The sequence below is a fragment of the Microcaecilia unicolor genome, chromosome 11 (genome assembly GCF_901765095.1).
Source record: "Microcaecilia unicolor chromosome 11, aMicUni1.1, whole genome shotgun sequence".
In the NCBI taxonomy this organism is placed as follows: Eukaryota; Metazoa; Chordata; class Amphibia; order Gymnophiona; family Siphonopidae; genus Microcaecilia; species Microcaecilia unicolor.
The window spans coordinates 78,130,703-78,155,942 of NC_044041.1; the positions used below are offsets into that span (position 1 = coordinate 78,130,703).

The 25,240-nt window shown below is 42.7% G+C and overlaps 1 protein-coding gene across 1 annotated transcript in view; it reads right to left on the reverse strand.

The window, feature by feature from the left end:
• Window positions 1-992: 992 nt before the first annotated feature.
• LOC115480614 (nuclear receptor ROR-beta-like) overlaps window positions 993-25,240 on the reverse strand; it is a 71,547-nt gene continuing 47,299 nt past the window's right edge. The window contains exons 2-10 of the mRNA XM_030219422.1: window positions 16,806-16,891; window positions 14,933-15,074; window positions 13,393-13,800; window positions 11,510-11,631; window positions 10,233-10,365; window positions 7,142-7,249; window positions 6,368-6,478; window positions 4,167-4,279; window positions 993-2,654 (exon numbers count right to left, since the gene is read on the reverse strand). Coding sequence (XP_030075282.1) covers window positions 2,493-2,654; window positions 4,167-4,279; window positions 6,368-6,478; window positions 7,142-7,249; window positions 10,233-10,365; window positions 11,510-11,631; window positions 13,393-13,800; window positions 14,933-15,074; window positions 16,806-16,891 — 1,385 coding nt within the window. The 3' untranslated portion in view covers window positions 993-2,492. The remainder of the gene's footprint in view (window positions 2,655-4,166; window positions 4,280-6,367; window positions 6,479-7,141; window positions 7,250-10,232; window positions 10,366-11,509; window positions 11,632-13,392; window positions 13,801-14,932; window positions 15,075-16,805; window positions 16,892-25,240) is intronic.

Consider the following 25,240-nt stretch of genomic DNA (forward strand, 5'->3'; position numbering starts at 1 on the left):
ACGCCACTGGTGTGCAGAACTTTCAGAGGGCAGTAGCACCGGAACAGCATGCACGCCAAAGATGGCTGCAAATAGCATTTAGGTGTAAATTAGGTCATTAGCTATTCCCTCCCAATGCTCAGAGAAAGTGCACCAAGAAACCGTGCCCTAATGCTTGCAACCTACCGCCAGCTCCAAAGCGGCGCTGAGGAGGTTAAAGAGAGGATTTGTGTGTCAAGATTTTTTGGGTGGAAGTAGCAGCCAGAATTTCAAGTTTTCATTGGGAAGGATTCCTTTGGGCGTCATCAGCCTTCACCTTCAGGGTCAATAATCTCCATCATCAGTGACACTTAGATCTTTTTCAAGGTGTCACTGGTGGACCCTAGCATCAAGTAACTATGATTTGGATTATTCTTTCCAATGTGCATTACTTTGCATTTGTCCACATTAACTTTCATTTGCCATTTGGGTGCCCAATCTTCCAAATTTTCACAGTCTTTATGTGTTTTAACAACTTTGAAGTTTTTTGTCATCTGCAAATTTAATCGCCTTACTTGTTCCAATTTCCAGATCATTTTTTAAATATGTTAAATAGCACTGGTCCCAGTACAGATCCCTGCAGCACTCCACTGTTCACCCTCTGTCTTTGAGAAAAATGACCATTTAATCCTTCCCTCTGTTTTTGTCCAATAATCAATTCCTAGTCCACAACAGAACATTGCCTCCTAGACTACCTTGTAGACTGTTATTCTCTACAGGCAGTAGACATAAAAAGTGGAGGGCAGATAGAGGCACTCTCCTGCATAAGCATATTTTACCAGACGAAAGGATGCTAAAGAAGTCACTTTGTGATAGCAGTTATAGGCCACAGGGCAGGGGTTCTAGTAGATAGACTGGAAATCACACAGAGGGAACCACCAGTATGAAGAGAGGGAGCAGGTCATGCTTTCATAGAATTAATGTTTATGATCAAATGCTATTTTCCTTTTCGTACAACTCCAAAAGTCCCCCTCCCCCACAAGATCCTTCTAGCCTCGTTTGTAATACATAATTCTACACCTATCCTTTGCAAGCTGAAGATACGGGTAAATATGCAGATTGTATGCTTCAGAGCAATAGTATTTACCATCTCTCAGGAAAGCATCTCCCTCTAAACATGTTGGTGTGGTCCCTTTAAGAATTTTCAGTGAAATGAAGTCAGCTATGTAGGAGTGAAAAATCACACCTTACAGAATGGTTAAATCTCATTGCAGACCACTGGTTCTCAATCCAGTAGTCAGACACAGCCAAATCAGGTTTTAAGGATATCTACAATTAATACAGATTACCTATATCTGCCTGCAGTGAAAACAGTACATGTAGACCTCTTGTGCTTATGGGGCCCAGGAGGTGTTCTGTGGTCAGAAAATGTAGCTGGTAAGCTCCATGTCTGTCCATGGTCACAGGGGAAATCTAGCTGGCTATGTGAAAGCCAGCTAGAGGTCCTCCTGCAGGGTTTTCAAAATTACCCCCTTAGAAACAATACATTTTTTCAGCCCCTTTATCATGGCCAATACTGCTGTTATGGTCACAAAAAGCAGAATCCTTGGGCTGCTGCACAGCACCGATTTTTAATTTCACTCATGGGGGCGTGGACCAGTCACAAGAGGATAGGAGAACAGTGGTCATAGATTATGGCGGAGAAGCCCCTGGGTCTGATTATAAAATATCATTCCCTCCCCTGCCTTGAAAAAAATTAAACAACTATAGTCTGTTTTGCCAAGAGGCAGAATAAAGTTAGAGGGTCCAGCCCAATACTATATAATATTTTATATACCCATCCATCATTAGTCTGTCAGTACTGCTCAGTTTATTAACGTCTGATTAAGAAGTCTCAGGCATCTTTAATCTGGTCCAGATTAAAGAAACCTTGAACTCCAGCAAATCCGCTTCTTTTCCCCAAATCCAGACTCTTAACCAAAAGTCAGCCTGTATCAGGATATTTCATGAAAGGGATAAAGGTTGGATTAGGAGGAGGTGAGACTTGTACCAAGGAGAGGAAGGCGCCATACCTCCTAAGGAACAGCTGAGTGCAAGGATCTCATGTTTTCATTCTTGGTCCCTTGCTTCTCTCCTGAAGAGAATGAGTCTATGGCCTTATGTTTCCTATCTCCTAACACATCTGATAGTTCTCTCTCTGAGTTAGTCAGTATTGCCCAGGTCATAATCAACAAAATAAGTGATTTGTGGTCTGTTACTTCCTTCTGAAGTGTCAGGGCAGCAAGGCACCTGCCCGCCTCCCAGAATCCCTTTCTTCACTATCAGGTGGAGATTGGACATTTGCTGGTAAGGTCACCTCACTGCTTCTGAGGCACACTGCATTCAAAAGCTATTGTAACCAGTCCAAAGGGGGTCCACAACCATTGGTTCTGGCCTTGTAATTTGTCCTCCCCTACTGCATTCCCCAACTATTGGGGTTGGCAAAGCAAGGAACAGAGAATAAGGGAGTGGTAGTCTTTTCTCTTGCAGTGTGTCTAGCTCTCTCTCAGGTCTGAATACTGGAGCTCATAATTGAAGACCTCCTTGTACAGTGGGGGGAAGTTCTTGGCGGTCTCTGGGTGTAGAAGCCGGAAGAATTCCAACTTATCCATATGTAGATTACAGATGGTCTTCATCAAGGGCATCTTAGAAACCATCTGAAGGATAAAAAAAGAAACAGAATGAAAGAAATTACTGCTGTGCGACAAACAGGAAGAAGATGGGGTGATAGCGTAATGGACCCAGTTAGAAGCCCCATTTTTTCAGGCTAAGAACAAATAATTTAACTTTAGGGTAAAGAGAGGCAGCAGGCAAGTGAAAGTACGGGACATTAAGCAGCAGATAATACTTAGGTAGGAGCCAGTAAAGATTGAACATTTATTAATCTAAGTCGAAGCATGTACTGCACAAATTATTTTTCAAAACATTAATCCTGTTGTAAGCCACTGCGAAGAACCACAGGTTTACTAAAACAAGTCACAAAGGGGGAGATTTTCTATATATGGTGCCTAAAAAAAAAAAAAAAAAAAATCGGTGCCAACTAAGCCTAGTCTATACTTGGTGCCTAGGTTTAGGCGTGGTATATAGAATATGCTTAGTTGATACCTCAGTGCCTAAAACTACATGCATCCCATTTACACCAATGAAAATGTGGCGTAAATCCCAGCACATAGATTTACACACACTGGGCCATATTCTATAACTACATGCGTAAATTTCAGAATGCCCACGAAACCCCCATTTCTCCGCCTATAACCATGCCCCTTTTGAACTTCGCGCAATAGAAGTTTGTTGCACTTCGTTACAGAATGCACTTAGCGAGTTGTGTGCATAAATTCTAATTAGTGCCAATTAGTGCTCATTATTGCTTATTAATGCCGTTAGCGCTCATTAGCTTGTTGAGTCATACGCATTGTTATAGAATCCGCTTGGATTTTGGTGGGGATCTCTAGGCGCGCTATACAGAATCTGGGGAAAGAGCCTCAAAGGTGATGATCAATTACTGCCAGATAAGATCCGAGCAACAGCCCTGAAAAAATGTTACAACATAGGGGCCTTTATAAGACAGGCAGCCCGAACCAGTTTCAATAGTGCACAAATTCAGAGGCACATGTTTACACCTGCCTGCTCTTAAAAGGTGTAAATAGGCACAGATTTGCATAGGACCATTACTTCCATGTGTCCACTTTTTACTCATGGACACACGATTTTATACAAGCCCTTTCTTTACCCATGGATCTTGCTTTATAGAATTACCTCCTGTATGTGTTTGAATTGTCCTTATCGTGTCATAGGATGGACAGGAAGGAGGCACAGTGATACCATGATGTGGATTGTTAAATATGTTACATGTTCAGTGGTCACACACAGATAGATTTTAAAGCCATTTACCTGGGTAAACTGACCTGTTTGAAAATTACCCTATTCTCATGGCTAAGCATACATGTTGGCTGCCACACTGCATGCACTTTTAGACCTGTAGATGCTTTACATTGGGGAAGGCTTGATATTTAGTTGGGGCGGCCAACATTTGATATTAAGCATCGGCACCAGGGACTGCCTGCCTTAATAAGGGGAAGGAGCTAATAGAGCAGGGAGAAGTTTCTGAAAGGGTGAAATGTAAAACCTCTTCCCTGCAACCTCTCTGGCTCTCTGCCTGGAGGTCTTACCTTGGACAGAAGGTCATCGTTGGCATGTTTCTTCTGGAGCTCATGCTGTAATGCCAAGTAAACCAGCTCCTGTAGCTTCTGCACCTTTCTGGATTCTGTCAGCCAGGGGCGATCTGCAAATCATAACAGCCCCCATAATCATTTAAAACATGGTGGTGTAGTTGCCAATCAAAGGTGTCTATCTTTATTTTCATTTTCAACAGTGTTTAGGAAAAAGAATTTAAGACAAACAGGCGCTTTTACTAAGCTGCACTAGTAAATGAGCTTAGCGCATCCTAACGCGGGACTTTCCTGTGTGCTAAGCCCAGTTCTAGCACAGCCCATAAAATAGAAAAATGCCTACTTGTTGAATTTCTGGCCTTGTGCAAATGTTAGCATTAGTGTGCAGGGAAGGCTTTCCACAAAGTGGATGAACACAAAATCCCACAGGGTACAAGTACAGAAAGACAAAGTGGGAAATGGACCAATGACTTCAGGATGACGGGACTATGGTGGTATAAAAAGAATAAGCTTTATTGTAGACTTGACACAGTACTGTGTTTTTATAATTTTTTATTTTAAATAATTTAGATTATTTTATAATTTTTTCTTTTAAATAATTCTTTAGACTCCTGAGGCACGCCTGTGGCCGAAACACAGTACTGTGTCGAGTCTACAATAAAGTTCATTCTTTTTATACCACCATAATCCCGTCGTCCTGAAGTCATTGGTCCATTTCCCACTTTGTCTTTCAGCATTAGTGTGCAGCCATTTTTAAAGAATTAACACGGGAGCACTTATCATCTCCTATTTAGGAGGTACTAAGAACTCCTGTGTTATGAACATGCTAACCAGTTAGTGTGCCAGTAATGTCAGCATGCTTGCTGATGCCCCCCCCCCCCCCCCCAAAAAAAAAATATAACAAAATAAATACCACACACTTAGTTTTGCCATTTGCATGTGCTAATAATGATTTAGTACGTCCTGTGCTAGGCCATTTTCCCAACGTTAAGTGTGTGTTAGCACCTAACACAGCATAGTTAGTAAAAGAGCCCCAAAACGTAATAGAAATAGGCTGGCCCAGTGGCTTGGTAGCATTGTGCCTTGCTTTGAAAATATATTTCTTCTGTAAGGCCTTTAGTATTGTTTAAGCTGATCTATGGATCCTATAACAACTTACTTGCTGAATTTTGAGGCCCTGGAATTGTCTGATAGTTGTCAGTTCCTTTCTCCCTCTTTTCTTCCTTCTTTTTGTCTCCTATTTAGGGTTAACTGGATCCCTGCCCCCTGCCTCTACCTTAAAACTGCAAATTTGTAACCTAGTTTCCATATGTGTCATTCCATCACTTTGGCTCTGTTTTTCTTGTTTTTTCTTCTATTGTAAACCGCTTAGATTTTTTTATTTGCACTATGTTAAATAAAATTGAACCTTGAAGATAGACCAGAGTTCAGTTCTCAGGCCAGGATTCTGCTCCCTGAACAGGCCAGTGCAATGCTCACAGATTTAGAAACCATGATTGCATGTCTCTTGAGCAAGGTGGCCAATTGCTACATTAGCTGGCCTGAGCAAGGGAGGGGGATATAGAAAGCAGAATTCAATAGTACTGATTGTTGTAAATGAAGGCTCCTGGCATCAGATCCAAGCCCTGGTAAAAGCTGAGTTGCAAGTGAAAAGAAGAACAATGAAACCACTGGGCCAAAGGTATATGAAGACTAACATTAGAAGTCTGAAACTTTCCAGAATTCGGCCTTTTATTTTGTTGCCCCTAAACTTTGGAATAATCTCCTCTCTTCTATCCGTTCTGAAATTTCCTTTATAAAATTAAAAATTTTGCTTAAAACCTACTTTTTCCAACTTGCCTTTGGTACAGTTTAGAGAGCGGTCACTCTGGAGTCTGATGAAAATCCCCTTTCCTGTTTTTAACCTTTTTGTTTTCAATTCTATCTTATGAAGGTGTTCCTTTTCCTATTTGTTGATTTTATATTGTAAACCGCTTTGATCCTTTCGTGGGCAATTGCTGTATATCAAAAGTTTTAATAATCACAAACAAGTTACAGAGCAATGAAATGGGAGGGAAGAACATTCCGAGTAACAGTAATGATGCTCTGAATATTTCTTCCTTTCCCCCTATCTTTTGCTTCATTCCCTATGCTGCCTCTTCTATAACCTGAATGGCCTCTACTCCCTTTATCCCTCTTCTTCCAATCCTTGTGTACAATACCTGGAGACAAGAGAACAGCAGCAGTGAAAAGGGCAAGCTCCTCATCTGAGAGCTGAAGGCGACACAGATTCCTTCCCAGCTCAAACATTGCACTGATCAAATCATCGCAGCCTGGGGAAGACAGGAGAGACACCTTAACATCAGAGCAAAGGGAATCAGCTGGAGCAAACTAGAATCACAACAGATTAATTTTTTTTGTATTTTTCTCTTGCACTCTCTGCATGGCAGGCAGGTATTCCCTGATGCTTTCAAAACTTTGGTACTTTTACTGAGCCATGGAGTAACCGCTCAGCTGATATTACTTTATCAATGTACAGACAAGCTCCCAGGGTATAGCAAATGGGTTTCTTTGCAGCCAGTTTGGAGGGAAATGGCAAATTCTTGACCTAGTCACACATCTTTGGTGGCTTTGCTGTGCCATGTGGCAGAAGATACCCAAGATAAGATCTGTTGGGAGGATTCAGGGGTAAGTGAGATGTGGTCATCATCATTCCTTCCCACTGGGACTAGACTACAAGTATGAGAAAGGCACACAACAGATCATATGCCCTACCAGCCTTCCCCCAGCTAAGGGCTTTTTTTTTTCCCCTTGGTGCTATCTTAATGCCTACACCAAGCACCCAAGTTGATAAATCCCTTCCTAACAGAGTTTAAACTCTTTCCAGAACATGTTGCGTTTAAACTGCTTTGATTGTAACCACAGAAAGGCGGTAAATCAAATCCCATTCCCTTTTCCTTTCCTGATCAAGCAGAGGAATAATGAAAGGCTCTTACCTAGTGATTTGAACATCTGGATACTGCCAAACTTTCCTTCAAAGAAGACTGTGTTGTTTAAAGGGTTGAAGGCCCGACTCATTCGAACCAGCAGCACTTCCAAGCAACCTGATACAGAAAGGCCACAGCACAAGAAAGATGAGTCAATGGAAAAGAGGTGAGGAGCATGAATGCGATGTTGCAGGGCAGAAGCAGATAGAATATTTTAAAAATCCCCACAGCACCAAATCACCAATTTGTGGACTGAGTGGGTGGCAAGTAATATTTGACGAGAAGAAATATGACTATAGTGTACCAAATCCAAATCAACATAAAATATGTGAAGAAAGAAGGGGAAAAGTAAAAGGAAATTCAAGTTACAGAAGTTATTTCAGCAAAAGATACTTGTCCTGAGTAGCAAATGCACTTTTCTCTATTAAGGGTAATGGGCTCTTTTACTAAGCTGCACAAGAATTTCCTGCACACGAAGTCCATTTCTTGCACAGCCGTAAAATAGGCATTTTTCTATTTGTTGAATTTCTGGCCATGTGTTAATAATGTTGGCATTAACACATGGCCATTAAAAAAAAATTAACTCATGAGCATTTGCTCCCAAAAAATAGAAAAAAAAAAACCCACACACTTAGTGCGCGCAAATAGCAAAACTAACACAGAACACTTAGCGCATCCTACGTTAAGCCATTTTTCCTGTGTTAAGCGTGTGATAGTGATTAACGCAGCTTAGTAAAAAAGCCCCAATGTATCCAAACCAGCTCTTGTCCTTTATAAATGAGTGGCACTTTTCCGCCATCTAATTATCAGGCAACAGAGGGAGCCAGGGAGCAGTGAGGGAATGCTGGCATACATTTAAGGAGTCTAAAAGTTATGGCGAAGGTTGATTTGGTCAATTAGAGTAGCAAGGCTTCGGTGAATTTGCCTTCTCTGTGAGATGCAATAATGCTGGTTTATTTGGGCTCCTTAATGTTCTCAAGTGTGACTGGCAATAAAGGTTTGGGAAAAACTGACTTGTTAGTAGGGAACAAGGTTGATCCAGGCAGCACAAATGCACACCAAAGCCAAGCACGAGACTCAGCATGTGAGTCTGAAGTAGTGAGCCAACCTGGTGGTCTTGTGCTGTCAGGTAGGGGTGTGCAGACAAAGCAATAGTTCCACCCCACCCCTCCTCCTATTTCTGTATCTTTTGTTACTGTTTTCCTTGTTTTGGTTTTGTTTCATGTTGCTGCATTTTAGCATCCACTAATATGTACTAGTGCATGATATTTCATATTAGCATGGGTTTGGTGTGATTACAATGAAACTTCAGAAGTGAAAAATTCGTATCCCTTCTGTCAGGTCTTCATGAGGGCTGGAAAAGACCCTTAAGCAGGGTCGTTATGACCTCCATGAATCTGGGATGCACATCTATCTCCCTAACCTGCTGTGAAAGTGGTCAGGGAATGCCTATGGACGCATGCCAATTCTTACAGGAGGTTACAGCAAAGTTCTTTTGATGAGCCTAAGCCCCAAATCATGGAGAAAAGAACTTCAGATGGCCATAGAGTTCTGAGGACACATCTGCACAGGTTAGAAAGGCCTGCTGAAGGAAGTCCACAGGGAAGGCAGGAACACTTAAGCAATCAGTCTTTTTTAGGCTGCTTTTAACGTAAACTCTTATTCACCTGTAATACCCAAAATACATGAAATCTCTTAACTTCTCATTTGCCCTGTCTGTGTTGAATGATTGTAAGCTCTGTTGAGTGTTTGTGTATAATGCTGCATACACCTAGTAGCGCTATAGAAATTATTATTAGTAATAAGTAGTACTGAACCAGAGGCACAGTCCAACCAATATTTAAAGCCATTTAACTGGCTAGGAACGGCTAAACAGTACCTAACTGGCTATTCAGTGATATTCAACAGGAGATAGCCAGATATTTCCCGCTGGATATTGACGGTCAACGCGTAGTGGATTTCTGGTTTGAATCGCGTGACAAAACCGGCTATCCGCTGATATTCAGCACATTGCTGGCTAAGTTTGGTGGCCAAATTTGACCGCCATAATATCAGGTATATCTTTGGCTGGTTTAAAGTTCACTAGCCAGCTCTGAATATCTGCTTGGCCAGTTAAATTTAAAGTGGCCAAAATACACCTGGATATTCAATGCTGGTCACCGGAAACGGCCCAGAATTGAATACCTGGGCTTGGCGGCTACCTCCCATGGTCTGAAGATTGGGCCTAGTGGCGTCCCTTTCAATTATGCCCCTCTTACTGACCCAAACATATGTATACCCTGGAGGAAAGGAGAAACAGGAGTGCCTGGTTGGTGTCCTGGCATGTCAGGGGGACCAGTGCACTACAAATGCTGGCTCCTCCCACGTCCAATTGGCTTGCATTTGGACATTTTTGACATGGACGTCTTTGGTTTCAAAAATCGCCAAAAGTCATTAAGTTTGCCATTTACCGTCCTCTTTTACCAAAATTCGCAGTTAAATTATTTATTATTATTTTTTTATTTTATATGGTTCTTTTTGCATTAAACATTATTCATTTATCTAATAAGACTACTTTTAAATTTATCTTTGAATGTAATTGTTTTTATCTTTATTAAAATACCAAAATAATATACACTTCAAAACTTGCACATGCACACCAATTTATTTGTTATGTTCTTAATATATTGTTTTCAATATGTTTTAAAAGTATATGATGTCATTTTAATATATAGGATACAGGTTTATCTTTATGCATTCACTTTCTGATATCTATTATTTTATATACATGTGTTTAAATTTATTTTAAGTAAAATATAGGTATATTTCAAATTTTTTTAATTTTTAGATATCTATATATTCCATTTTTCATATCTATATATTCTATTTTTACACACTATAAATGCATGTAAGTATCTTATTTGTATTTTTATAATTTTTTTTACCTGTGTATTAAATTTTATTTTAGACTCCTGATGCAGGCCTAAAGGCCGAAACACAATGTTGTGTTGAGTCTATATACTTCAATAAACATTTCTACTATTATACATCTTCTCAGACTTTGGTATCCTTGGTCGCTCTCCCAAGTTTATTCTATTTTGGAGGGGAGAAGGACACATACCTGCTTTCAAGAGGATGATCTGGTCATTTTGACACAGGTCCATAAAGCCATCAATTCGCTTGGCAAACTCCACCACATACTGGATGGCGTTGGAGATATGCTGTGCACACTGCTGCCAGAGGAGCTCACAGGACTGAGAAATGAAGGAAAGAAGAATTATCAGCAACAACGAAGATGGCATTCCTCTCTACTGCAACATATCCCTTCCACTCCACCTTGCCAACTAACATCCCATATTACCCTCACCTTATCCTTCTCTATATCTAACACCTTTGATGATGGTGATGATGGGAACTTATAGACCGCCACTCTCACAAAAATAGGTTCAGAGTGGGTTAACAGCAAATCATTTACAAACAATAATAATCCAAGATTACGATTAAACATACTTTAAATTATCAATACTTTCAAGACAGATATTCATGAAACAAGTGTGACCAGCAGTTTCTGAAAATTAATAAAAGATGAACAAGATCTAATTTCTACTGGAAGTATGTTCTAAAATGTTGCCATTTGAAAAAAATCATAGACCTCTCCTGAATACTTTTAAATGTAATTCCTCTAAACGAGGGAATTCTCAAGTAAGTTGCTATCCAACTTTATTCAAAATTCCTCCCTCTCCAGATCTAATTTCCCCCACCATCTTTCCTCTCCAGCTGAATTAATCTCCCCTTCCATACCACCACTGTGTACAGCAATACAGTCCACCTCAAGGTCATACAAAAATGGGATGAGGAAAAGGTGCAATGATTATATTGGGGGATGGGGTGGTAAAGGGAAATGAGACTTGGTATACTGCCTTTCTGAAGTTTTTGCAACTACATTCAAAGTGGTTTACATATATTCAGGTACTTATTTTGTACCAGGGGCAATTGGTGGGGGGGGGGGGGGGGGGCGTTAAGTGACTTGCCAAGAGTCACAAGGAGCTGTAGTGGGAATTGAACTCAGTTCCCCAGGATCAAAGTCCACTGCACTAACCACTAGGCTACTCCTCCACTTGGGGAAACGTGACCCTCATCACTTTTGAGGCCTACAGCAACATGTGACATTTGCATACTGTGAAAGTATACTTTACAAGACAAAACAGCATTCCCATGTTAATTCCATTTCGCAATGCATTTCGCCCCAGTGCTGGTTTTTCTATTTCTTATCTCAAGATGGCCCAGCATACTGGCAAACTTGAACTGCATTAGCATCTCGTGAGTGATGCAGTGTTACACAATCTTCCTTTGGTGGAGCAGGGTGTGGGCAGAGAGCAGGGTTTATGTTAGACTTACCTTGTTTTGAAGATTTCGGATATCTTCCGGTGAGTGAAAGGTCCAGATCAACCTCTTCAACTCCTCTGTTGTGTACTGGCAGGTCTCCATGTGAGATCTGATCACATTCTGAGCCACCCGGTCTGGAAAAGACCAAAGATAAAATATATTACTTAAGGGAACATAGCACGGTGGAGCATCCCATCCCCAGAATAGAATTCAAAACATTTTCTTTTGTGTTTGTTAAAAAAAATTGTCTTAATATTTTCACATACACTGTTCATTAGTTATTTATGTATTCCATTTTTTGCTAGGATTACTAAATAGTTCAACTGGATTTCAGAGATGCTGTTTCCGTCCAAGTTTTATCCTAGTTCATCTATGGAATTGTAGTACCTGTGTTTCCTCTGGAAATCAGATCTACAAGTCCATGAATGTAAGGTATTGCCCTGCTGCATGCATGGACTTGCAGATCTGATTTGTTCTGAAGAAACTGGTATCAGTTCTTATGTATCAGGGGATGACTTCATGCTATGGATTGTCACTCAAATTGCCCTGAAATTCCTATTAAGGTTAAGAGAGAACCACTTCTATTTTTATTTTTTATTGGGATTTATTAGCTGCCTTTATAAAGAGATTCCTCCAAGGCAGTATACAGCAGGTACAGTTTAACATAAAAAAATTACAATTTAAAATGTTACCTTTACAATAGTAAAGTGACCAAGAGGGGCATTTTCAAAAGAAACTTCCAAGTTGCGATTTGGCCGTCTTTGCAAAACGTCGAAATCTGGGGGGAGGGGAAAACTGTATTTTCGAAACAAGATGAACGTCCATCTTTCGTTTCAAAAATACCACTCCAAGGACGTCCTTAAATTTTGGACATCCCTAGACATGGACATCTTTGACTTTCGGCGATTTTTCGAAACCAAAGACGTCCATGTCAAAAATGTCCATAAAATGCTCCCAGGAACATAGCTCCCTTACCTTGTGTGCTGAGCCCCCCAAAACCCACTACCCACAACTGTACACCACTACCATAGCCCTTACGGGTGAAGGGGGCACCTAGATGTGGGTACAGTGGGTTTGTGGTGGGTTTTGGAGGGCTCGCTGTTTCCTCCACAAATGTAACAGGTAGGGGGGGGTATGGGCCTGGGTCCGTCTGTCTGAAGTGCACTGCAGTAACCACTAAAACTGCTCCAGGGACCTGCATGCGCTGTCCTGGACCTGAGTATGACATCTGAGGCTGGCAAGAAATATTTTTAAAGATGTTTTTTGAGGGTGGGAGGGGGTTAGTGACCATTGGGGGAGTAATGGGAGGTCATCCCCGATTCCCTCTGGTGGTCATCTGGTCATTTCGGAGACCTTTTTGTGCCTTATTCGTTAAAAAAAACACATCCGAGTGAAAACGTCCAAGTGTTCGTCAGGGATGTCCTTGCTTTTTTTGATTATGGGTCAAAGACGTCCAAGTGTTAGACACGCCCAAGTCCCGCCTTCGCTACGCCTCCGACACGCCCCCTTGAAATTTTGATGTCCTTGCGACGGACTGCAGTTGGAGACGTCCAAAATCGTATTTCGATTATACTGATTTGGACGTCTTTGGGAGATGGACGTCCATCTTCCGATTTATGTCGAAAGATGAACGTCCTTCTCTTTCGAAAATGAGCCTGCAAGTATAAACATAATTACAATGATTGTAAGGAAGGAAGAGACACAAGAAATGGATTTTCAAAGAAGTGATAATCATGTCACAGATTAAATAACTCCAAACTATCTGGGGATACTGTATACCATTTTTTTTTTTTACTGTTACAACCTTTAAATCACTGCATGCTTAGCAAATGGGTTTCAGGACCAGAGCTACACCTGTCCCTTCTATCAACTTGAGCTCTTCATTCTATACCTACCGATGTCTGCCATTGAGACGTCTGAAGACAACTGTGCACCCCCCAGGTTCTGTGTGAAAAGCCCTGGCTCCATCATCATTTCATATAAGAACTCTTGTTTGCTTATTTTGTCATCGGTCATATCAATACTGGACTGGTCAGGGGATGGCTGAGCAGAGGTCATCATGTCGAGATTGTAATTAGGGTTTCCACCTTCTGGAGTGAGTGGGAGGTCAAAGAGGAGTCCGTCTGAGAGGGTGCTGATGTCATCAAGGTCAGAGAGGCCGCTGCTGACACTTGTGGCATAGACACGTGTCAGAGCCTCAGGGCCGTCTTTGATAGCGCTTTGCTCCTGACTCTGCTGGTGTTTCTGAACCTCTGCATACAGGCTGTCCCGCTGCTTTTTGGACATCCGGCCAAATTTTACAGCTGCAAAATGAAAGATATATAGTCTTAATATATAAACTTTAAAAAGTCTAGGCAACACCCTAGAATGCCAGAGGTTAGGAGGTTTAGCTTTGAAGCCAAAAGTTACCCAGTGTACCACTCCATTCTGCTGCTTATGATGTTGATTATATTTTTTGGGAACCTCAACTGTTTCCCCTGTTGAGAACTCTTTGAATGGCATATGAAACCTGAAAGCTCATATATAAAAATAGGTCCCCTTTTTCCTTTAGGATACGGGGTTGTAGATTCTTGGGCACTGTAGTAGTTTATATCATGAGTGTTTTTTTTTCTTTGTTTTTGTTTTTTTTAATTTTCTTCTCTTGGTTCTCCTTTTTGTAAATCACTATCTTTTTTTAATAAGATGAGACAACAGCTCATGGTTTTGTTAATTTGTATACTATTTGAATCTAAATGTATTTCTTTAAAAAGCTTTAAATTACTTGAATCTTAATAAAGTAAAAAAAAAGCTAAGCTACCATCATATCATGGAGATCTACTAGTGACAGACTCTGTACCTCTGAGCACATCCCCATGAGGTCTCCAGCTCTGTCACTACCTGTGATGTAGCTACTGGGGGGGACTTGGGGGACTTGGCTTCCCTCTTTTGGGCTCAGGCCCCCTCCAGTATTGCAGCATCCCTTTACCTTTGCTGGCAGGGTTGCCAAAGTCCTGTTAGCCAAATAAATGCAGTGCTGCTGCTTACCTCCTTCTTGCTCTGTTCTTTCCTGATGATGTTGTCGGCGAACCTTCAGCTGGAACTTCTCATGCATGCTGTGAACATGTGCGAGAAGTCCCGGCAGTGGTGGCTGAAGGCATGCCATCAATGTCTGCAGGAAAGAAGCAGCATGAGGAGGAGGGGAGAGGCTTGGGCACTGAATTTATTTGCCTGGAGAGGCTTCAGCATCCCTACCAGCAAAGGTATGGTTAGTGCGCACGTGGAGGTGGGAGGGGGAGAGAGGAATGCACTGCCCCCCCCGGTCCACCCCTGGGCACCTCCAAAACTGGAGGGCTGACTACGCCCCTGGTGCCCACACTTAAACTGAAAGCACAATTCTTACAGAACATGATTCTAGGGTAAGAAAAGCAACAGCGTAGATAATCATTTATGACTTACCATCACGTGACATGCCCAAGGCCAGACACTTCTGCAGGCGACAGTGCTGGCACCGGTTGCGGTTTGTCCGGTCAATCAGACAGTTCTTTTGGCGGGAACAGGAATAGCTGGCATTATTCTGCTGGCTCCGTCGAAAGAAGCCCTGGGTGAAAAGACAAAGCATTACAGAATACATCCTGAGTAAAGTAATGGGAAATTTAGAATTGGCTTCTAAGCTTAAACATTCTCTCACTTCTGCACCCCCCCCCCCCCCCTTTCTCTTCCTCTCTTGCCTGTTTTTGACTCCAGTTCTCTCTCTTCCCTTCACTTTATATTTTACATTTGTGAACCATCCTGCTACACTCTAGTGTGATTGGCAGTATATCAAGATGGTGTAAATCAGTGGCGTACCTACGTGGGGCCACAGGGGCCTGGGCCCCCTCAAATTTCCTCTGTGCCCCTGGTTTTGCTGGCGGGGGTCCCCAACCTCCACCAGCTGAAGTCTTGTCCAGCGCCAGTCTCAGGTGCCGCCACACTGCCTGCCCTGCTCTGTCTTCCCCTCACGTCCGGCACGCTCCTTTTAGTGAAACTGAGCATGCCCAATTTCACTAAAAAGAGCATGCAGGACATGAGGGGAAGACAGAGCAGAGCAGGCAATGCGGTGGTGTGTGTGGTGTGTGTGGTGTGTGTGGTGTGTGTGGTGTGTGTGTGTGTGTGTGTGTGTGTGTGTGTGTGTGTGTGTGTGTTTTTTTGCCATATTTGGACAGGTCACCCGTTGCTATTTCTGTGATCCACCAGGGAGACTCTGGTAGATGCCAGGTTAGAGGATGGGCTGTTGGGCCACAATATTTTTCAAAAAAGGGTCAGAGTGTATGTGCAGAGATGGCCAGTGTGTGTCTGTATGGGGAGGGGAGACTTTTTTTTTGTAAAAGGAATTGGGGTGAGGGATGGGGTGTACACCAAGGCAGCTACTTTGGGCTCAATATTCAGACTGAGTGGTCACTGATTTTTAAGGCACTGACCATCATGGGCTGGATTTGACCTGGATATTCAATACCAGGCCCAATCCAAGCATTAGCAGTGAATATCTGGGCAGTAGTCAGAGCAAGTTAGGAAGGGCTGGCTTAAGGCATGAACCAGGTGAGGCACTGGCTCAGGGAGCTGAAGCTCAAGGGCAAATAATGTTAAGGGGTCCACCGCCCCCACCCCGCCCCCTGGAGATGTTCTAGTTTCGTCTTTTTGTGAGCCACACTGAACTTCAATGGTATGTATGGGATATAATTGTCAAGTAATGTAATGTAATTTCAGTTTCAGTGCCGAAACAGCTCCAAAATCCATTTTTGGCCTTGTTTCTGAAAAAGTTGGTTTCAGTCAGCCTTTATTGGCAGGACACCCAAATCACAATACATATTTCTGCTTCAAGTTTTATAATGTTAAATTATCTAAGATCCTCTGTTTTCTGCATGACAAATACCTTTGCCTATTAACTCCCCCCTAATCTTAGCTGTACTGATTAAAATCCCCAATTTTTTCTAAATGGAATTACGGCAAAGCCACACAAGAGCTGAAACAGTCTGGACATTTCAATCCCACTGTGGTAAATATGAACAATGGCTTTCTAGCACAGACCATTAATGCAATGATGCAAAGAATTCTTGGGTGATTATTAAGTTTTATCATCCCCATTGCAGGTAAGGGAGGAGCAGAAGCCATACCCACTCATCCAATGCTGATCACCTGCTTCAGTCCACCTTTAACTTACAGCACATTCTGGGAACATAAGCCTTGTGTTCCCTAAGTAAAGGCAGGACTACAAGATCCAGAAAGCTTTACAATGAGAATTTTTAAAAATAACAAGCTGTGGGGAACAGTGTCACTTTAAGTTTCCTTTTACCTTACATCCCTCGCATGTGATGACTCCATAATGAATCCCCGAGGATTTGTCTCCACATATTTTACATGGAATTACTTCAATTTGCGCTGTGAAAGGAGAAGGAGGAAACCCTATTAGTGCAGTCCCAGGAAGAGATCAGATGTTACTTTTGATCCCTTTCACTAGATGGCGCTCCAATGCTATCCCATAACGAGCAGAAACTCTGGAATCATGCAGGACTCTACAGTCTCATCACTAGCGTGTCTGAGGCTATAAAAGCCAGCTGCAACTAACAATTCCAGGAGTGTTTTTAGGCCAGTACTAGGACTAGGACCTGCAGTACTGATTTCAATGCGGTGGAATCATGGATTAGAAACCCCACGCTGTTGTAGGATGTAAATTTAAAACCAGAACTGGCAAAAAAATCTCCCTCCTGGAACTGGAAAACTTGTCAGCTCTGCTTACCTCATTCCCCAACACATGTACCTCAAAAGCGAGCAATTAAATCTTAAAACAAAAACAAAAAAATTCCCTCCCTCACAAATCAGTTTACAGCCATCCCCCCCCCCCCCCCCCCCCCCGTTTGTTGTTACTTTATTAAGTTTAAAGTAGGCTTCTTTTCCTGATCCATTCTGCTAAGGTCTGGGGCTGTGAGTAAGAGGCTGGATTGTACCCCCACCCTTCCAATCTTACTGCCCCACACTTTACCTCCAACCCAGAGAAATAACCAAACTACATCCAAGGGAAATAGAACACTTTTGTTGGGTGTGGGGGTAGATGGGGTGGACAAACAAACCAAACCAATTTTATCCTCCTCAAGTTTCATACTAGCCTTTGCTATGACTAAACCTATGGTCCTATTTCTGTCAGTCCCTGGATTCCCCCTTCCACTTCCCCTCCCCCCTGCTTCTCAACCAGTAGAAATTGTACCTTACAATGTTGGTGAATAGGCATGGCTACAAATGGAAACCATCTGACAAGGGCTTGGGCCACTTCCAAGGGATGCTCAAAAATTGTGCTTACAAATATTTTTGCATGGAAATAAAAGAACTGGCTGCGCTACTTAGTCACTGCGGGGATATTAGGTACCCTATGTGAAGCTTCAGCTGGGTACTCCTCCCCCCTCCAATTAACTTCAAGGCCTATAGGCTATACATCTCCTTAGAGATTTTAACTCAACAATCATAGCCCCACCACCACCACCCCTTCCAGACCAATCCTTTAAAAAGTCAAAACAAGAAAATTTTCAGCGTAGATTAACTCTACGTTTTTTGAATTTTCCAAAGTCTTTGGGAGTCAGCCCTCTGGAAGCATTTAAGAAATACTTAATGGAGATTTTACATTATTCCCCAGAAACGTTTCCGCCAATAAGTAAAATTTACTATATCCTACCAAAGAAAGACTTACAACAACCTCCGGAGGTGTCCGACCCACCAAGAGTAAATAAAGATATTTTGAATCTGACCGATTTCTTAGAGGCTTCTATATCCGAAGAATCTGAAAGGATGACTTTGATGGTGACGTTTGTATTTGAGCAAGACCTGGAGGCAATTAAACGCCTATATTTTAGAAATTCAAAGACACTCTTCCTGGGTAAAAAGATCTGGATGTTTCCAGATGTAACTAGATCAACCCAGGAGAGAAGGAGAGCTTTTCTAGCTCTTAGGGCTGAAACTCTGGCTCTGGGAGCGTTATACTATCTTAATTATCCTTGTAAATGCGTGATTAAATTTTTGGGGATAAAATACATTTTTTTTCAACCTGAACATCTTAGTGAATTTATAAAAATGAAGAAATTGGTTGCTGGCTAGAACCAACTAATCGGGTATATTTAGTTTGGATAGATGAGTGCTAAGCTATATTGTTCTGTTTAATGTTTTCCTTAGCATTTCTCCATATATTTTCTTTCATGTGGCCTTCTTTATAGTGGTCTAAAGAGGGGGGGAAAATGTTTTTCTTATAAAAATATAATTGTGCTTATAATTTAAGTTCCGTATTGCTTGTTCAAGTTTGTATATGACTTGTAAAAATTTAAATGCATTAAAAATAAAAAATTTAAAAAAAGTCAAAACAAGAGAAGCTGGGAATTACAAAAAGTATCAGAACACTGACAAGTAAAGCCATAGACCAATTTAATATACAATTCAAAATAATGCAATAAATAACCAGGTTCAAATATTAAAACCACAAATTCAGCTAATAAAACCTGACATAGCCATGTTTCGGCTCACACCTGTATCAAAGGTATTAAAATATCAGTTTTTACCGCACATTTGTTATGCTGGGACCCATGAGGAGTTACCTCCTCATTTTTTTCCTCCTGATGAAGTTTTATGTGAAACGAGATCTGTGTTGAGGAAATTCGGATGCTTGTATTATGTGCCTATGTTTTAAAGGGACTTGGATACCAACTATCAGCTAACTGGCACAGTGAATTATTTGACACAATGACCCCACTGGACTCAGATACGTGACTTTTATTGCAGAGTATGACACATAGAGGCATATTTTCAAAGCACTTTGGGAGGCTAAGTTCCATAGGTTTCTATGGAACTTTGGGAGGCTAAGTGCTTTGAAAATAAGCCTCATAGTAACATAGTAGTGACGGCAGAAAAAGACCTGCACGATCCATCCAGTCTGCCCAACAAGATAACTCATATTTGCTGCTTTTTGTGTATACCCTACTTTGATTTGTACCTGTGCTCTTCAGGGCACAGACCGTATAAGTCTGCCCAGCACTATCCCCGCCTCCCAACCACCTGCCCCTCCTCCCAACCACCGGCTCTGGCACAGACCGTATAAGTCTGCCCAGCACTATCCTCACCTCCCAACCACCAGCCCTGCCTCCCAACCACCAGCTCTGGCACAGACCGTACAAGTCTGTCCAGCACTATCCCCGCCTCCCAACCACCAGTCCCGCTGCCCACCACCGGCTCTGGCACAGACCGTATAAGTCTGCCCAGCACTATCCTCGCCTCCCAACCACCTGCCCCTCCTCCCAACCACCGGCTCTGGCACAGACCGTATAAGTCTGCCCAGCACTATCCTCACCTCCCAACCACCAGCCCTGCCTCTCAACCACTGGCTCTGGCACAGACCGTACAAGTCTGTCCAGCACTATCCCCGCCTCCCAACCACCAGTCCCGCTGCCCACCACCGGCTCTGGCACAGACCGTATAAGTCTGCCCAGCACTATCCCCGCCTCCCAACCACCAGCCACAAGGTCTATAAGTTACCTTTGACTGGATGCATCACATGTAGTGTGATTTCTACTGGTTATATGGTTAGATGGGGGTGTGTCTATATGTACATAAGTACATACGTGTTGCCATATTGGGACAGATCGAAGGTCCATCAAGCCCAGCATCCTATTTCCAACAGTGGCCAATCCCAAAATAGTACAATACATTTTATGCTGCTTATCCTAGAAATAAGCAGTGGATTTTCCCCAAGTCCATCTTAATAATGGATTATGGACTTTTCTTTTAGGAAGCTATCCAAACCGCCAAGCTAAATGCTTTTACCACATTCTCTGGCAACAAATTCCAGAGTTTAATTACACGTTGAGTGAAGAAATATTTTCTTCGATTTGTTTTAAATTTACTACTTTGTACCTTTCATTGTGTGCCCCCTAGTCCTAGCATTTTTGGAAAGAGTAAAACAAGCAATTCATGTCTACCCGTTCCACTCCACTCATTTGTTTTATAGACCTCTATCATATCTCCCTTCAACCTTCATTTCTCCAAGATGAAGAGCCTTAGTCGCTTTTAGTCTTTCCTCATAGGGAAGTCATTCCATGCTCTTTATCATTTTTGTCGCCCTTCTGTGCACCTTTTCTAATCCCACTATATCTTTTTTGAGATGCGGTGACCAGAATTGCACACAGTATTCGAGGTGCGATCGCATCATGGAGCAATACAAAGGCATTATAACGTCCTCCTTTTTGTTTTCCATTCCTTTCCTAATAATACCAAACATTCTATTTGCTTTCTTAGCTGCTGCCGCACACTGAGCAGAGGATTTCAATGTATCATCAAGGATGACACCTAGATCCCTTTCCTGATCGGTGACTCCAAATGTGGAACCTTGCATCACGTAACTATAATTTGGGTTCCTCTTTCCCACATGCATCACTGCACTTGCTCACATTAAACGTCATCTGCCATTTTGATGCCCAGTCTCCCATTCTTGTAAGGTCCTCTTGTAATTTTTCACAATCTTCTTGCGATTTAACCAGTGGCGTACCGAGGCGGGGTGGTTGGGGCGGTTTACCCCGGGTGCACGCCGCTGGAGGGGTGCAGAAAGTAGCCGCACGGCTGTTGGCTCCGCTGGTTCCCTGCTCCCTCTGCCCCGGAACAGGTTACTTCCTGTTCCGGGGGACAGAGGGGGCAAGGAACCAGCGGAACCGACAGCCACGCAGCTGATCCCAGCAGGTAAGAATGCACCCGTGGGGGGGTGTTGATGTGCTAGGGGGGTGTCAATGCACCAGGGGGGGTGTCATGCTGCACCTGGGGGGGACGGACGCCGCTGCACCATTGTATCATGTTCATTTGGTGGCCACATAAAGGGAACATACTTGTGTGATGACGGTTCCAAGTCCAGTTATCACTGATGCATTAGATAAGCGAGCACGCTGGTGAACTGAGCACATTTCATAATATTATTCTATATGTTGTATTCATTTATTGATAGCGGGAGGTGAGATTATTACTTTTTTATTATTTTTTTTAGTCATTGTTGATATTTATATTAGGTATTGTAATATTGATGCTATGTTGTTTTGTATTGATTTTTTCTTTGGCATCTTTAGGTTTCTTATTTCCCTTTATTATTTGGCATTAAAATAACTTAGACATCTATAAAACAGTTACAAAAGATTACAATCAATATTGTGTATCATTGAGATAATACAATAAAAACCCATAGTACAACTACAGGTTTATAATCTACATAATTATATAAAAGGAAGAAAAAAATGTACTGTAAAATACTGTCACCATCACCAACCCCCCCCCCCCCCCAACAATCATGAGTATAGTTCTTAATTTGTTTTAAAAAAAATTGCTGTCCTCACTGTAAAATATAACGTATCAATGAAAACAGACAGTTTATAAATAAGAAAGCATAAAAGCACCTACTTTGGTTATACAAATCTACAGATAACAAAATCTTATATTTTCAGAGCTTCATAACAGATCATGTAACACCAATCAATTTCTGAGATTTAGAAGGCTACGTTCTAATTCTGAAAATTGTGAAAAAAATGCTCTGATATGGCAGATAGATTCTACAAAGAGGATGTCCACCAGCTTGTGTAGATAAGAGCTAAACCAGATCTAAGACGTCATGTAGAGAAGAAGGATCGTGCAGAGCCTGGTTCTAACAAAAATTGTAATTCTTTGTTTTTAGGGATGTCTTCGGCTAGGTCATCCAGAATGTAGCTGCGCGGTTAATTACAGAAGTATCAAGAGCAGTGCATATTACCCAGTATTAAAACATCTACATTAGCTACAGTTATGTACCGTGTTATGTTTAAAGTTCTTGTTTTGATTTACCAGCACGTCTATGCAAATGTTCCTGCATATTTTGTGAATGTTTTGAAGTTGTATCGCCCTATTCAATCTTTATGCTCTGAAAAAAGGCAGCAGTTGTGCATACCATCCTCTATGGCATATCACTATGCCGAAACTACAGCAAACACTTTTTCATTTGCTGGGCCTCTTTTATGGGATAGCCTTTCATAGGGGTGGCCCGACCATTAGGCCACCTGAAGCGAGGGCCTCAAGTGGCACTCTTCAGGAGATATCTCCCCTTCGCGGCATTACCCGGCAGTGGCATCGATTCTCATACGCTGCCCTACCGCCGGCACCCACCTCTTCCTTTTACTGCGGCTGTCTCTCTGATGTAACTTCCTGTTTTGCCAGAGGCTCAGGCAGCCACAGTAAACGGAAGAGGCGGGTGCTGGCGGCAGGGCAATGCCACGAATAGGCTGGAGGAAAGAAGGGGGCAGCATCTCGGCCGGGGGGGGGGGGGGTGGCATCCTAGCTCCTCCTCAGGTGGCTTCTTGCCTTGGGCCGACCCTGGCCTTTCAGGTTACTTGAAATTATGTGAGAGTCTTTTACAGTTCAAACGGGTTTTGAAGACCCATTGTTTCCTAAAGGCTTTTCTGAGGAAAGAAAGTTTGTTAAACTGTTTAAATGACTGAAATGAATGCTATTTTTTTTATGTCGAAGATTTTTTGTTTTGTAATCCGTTTTGTAGTACATATAATTCAAAGGGAAAATGTGCTTGTATGTTCCCTGGGAGAACTGGTGCAAAGCCTGCAAACTGCATTTCTGAAATTGTTCCACACATTTTAGATTCATGCTTCATGTCATAAATTTATAGCCCATCTATCATTGCACTTCTAGGTAGGTTCCAACAATGCATACACACATTAATGCATATGTCCATGTGTTGATTCCAGAGAACGTGCTGGTCATACCCCCAACAATTAGTGCATAGCCTTTTACTTAACACGTGTTAATTTCTGCTGCTAGGGCATGCTAATTGCAAAATCTTAATGCACTTTAGTAAAATGCCCCCTTTACGTCCTTAGTCCTTGGATTGTAAAAATTCTGTATACCACCTTTATTATTTGGAAAGGCAGGTTAGAGTCTGGCCCCCTTCTCTGTGGAACAGTTTATGCTTATATAAGGTCAGAATCATTATTCAAGAAGTTCGAGCAAGCATTGCCACAGTCTTATCTATTACTGAATCTTCCTGTTCTCTGATATAGTTTACCCTGGTCTATATACATCTGATATTTCCTTCCTGCCTCATTGTGACCCCAGTATGCAATTTATTGATTTAACTTAGGCCAGTGGCGTACCTACCTTGTATGGCAACCAGAGTGGAGTGAGCACCCGCGTAAGGTGGAGCACAACCCCCTCCTCCAAGTAATGGGGCACATGAAGCAGGCACGCGGTTGTCGGCTCTGCTGGTCTCCTGCCCCCTCTGACATCAACTTCAGGGGTAGGGGACCAGCAGAGCTGATAGCCTCACACCTGCTTCATGCATCCCTTTGCTGCCAGCACCCGGGACAGACTGCCCCCACCGCCCCACCCTAGGTACGCTAAAGACTTTGAGGGGCATAACTGAAAGGGGCACCCAAATTTTCCTGAGGACATCCTCGCAGGACGTCCCAGCAAAGGGGTGGGGAAAGCCGCATTATAGAAACAAGATGGGCGTCCATCTTTCGTTTCGATAATACGGTCGGGGACGCCCAAATCTTGACATTTAGGTTGCCCCTAGAGATGGTCGTCCTTAGACTTGGTCGTTTCTGATTTTTGGCGATAATGGAAACTAAGGACGCCCATCTCAGAAACGACCAAATGCAAGCCCTTTGGTCCTGGGAGGAGCCAGCATTCATAGTGCACTGGTCCCCCTGACATGCCAGGACACCAACTGGGCACCCTAGGGGGCACTGCAGTGGACTTCAGAAAAAGCTCCCAGGTACATAGCTCCCTTACCTTGTGTGCTGAACCCCTCAAACCCCCCCAAAACCCACTACCTGTCATGGAGCTGGGTATGATACTTGAGGCTGGCATAGAGGTTGGCAAAAAATATTTAAAAAAAACTTTTTTGAGGGTGGGAGGGGTTAGTGACCACAGGGGGAGTAAGGGGAGGTCATCCCCGATTCCCTCCAGGGCACCTTTTTGTGGCTTGGTGGTAAGAAAAAAAAAGGACCAGGTAAAGTCGTCCAAGTGTTCGTCAGGGACGCCCTTTTTTTCCATTATGATTCGAGGACGCTCATGTGTTAGGCACACCCAAGTCCCGCCTTCGCTCCGCCTCCGACATGCCCCCGGGAACTTTGGTCATCCCTGCGACGAAAAGCAGTTGAGGACGCCCAAAATCGGCTTTCCATTATACCGATTTGGGCGATCCTGTGAGAAGGACGCCCATCTTGCGATTTGTGTCCCACGGAAGGTGGTGGAGAGGAAAACGGTAACGGAATTCAAACATGCGTGGGATAAACATAAAGGAATCCTCCTCAGAAGGAAGGGATCCCCAGAAGCTTAGCCGGCGGTGGGAGGCAGGGCTGGTGGTTGGGAGGTGGGGATAGTGCTGGGCAGACTTATACGGTCTGTGCCAGAGCAGGTGGTGGGTGGCGGGGCGGGTGGTTGGGAGGTGGGGATAGTGCTGGGCAGACTTATACAGTCTGTGCCCTGAAAAAGACAGGTACAAATCAAGGTAAGGTATACACAAAAAATGACACATGTGAGTTTATCTTGTTGGGCAGACTGGGTGTACCATGCAGGTCTTTTTCTGCCGTCATCTACTATGTTACTATGTTACTATATGCTAGGCACCTTTGTCTTTCCTTTTACTATTCTTTTCTTGTTTGGCTGCTCTATCTGTCCTCCACCCTTTATTTTATTAACTATTGTAAACTGCCGGCATTCTATGAGAAATGT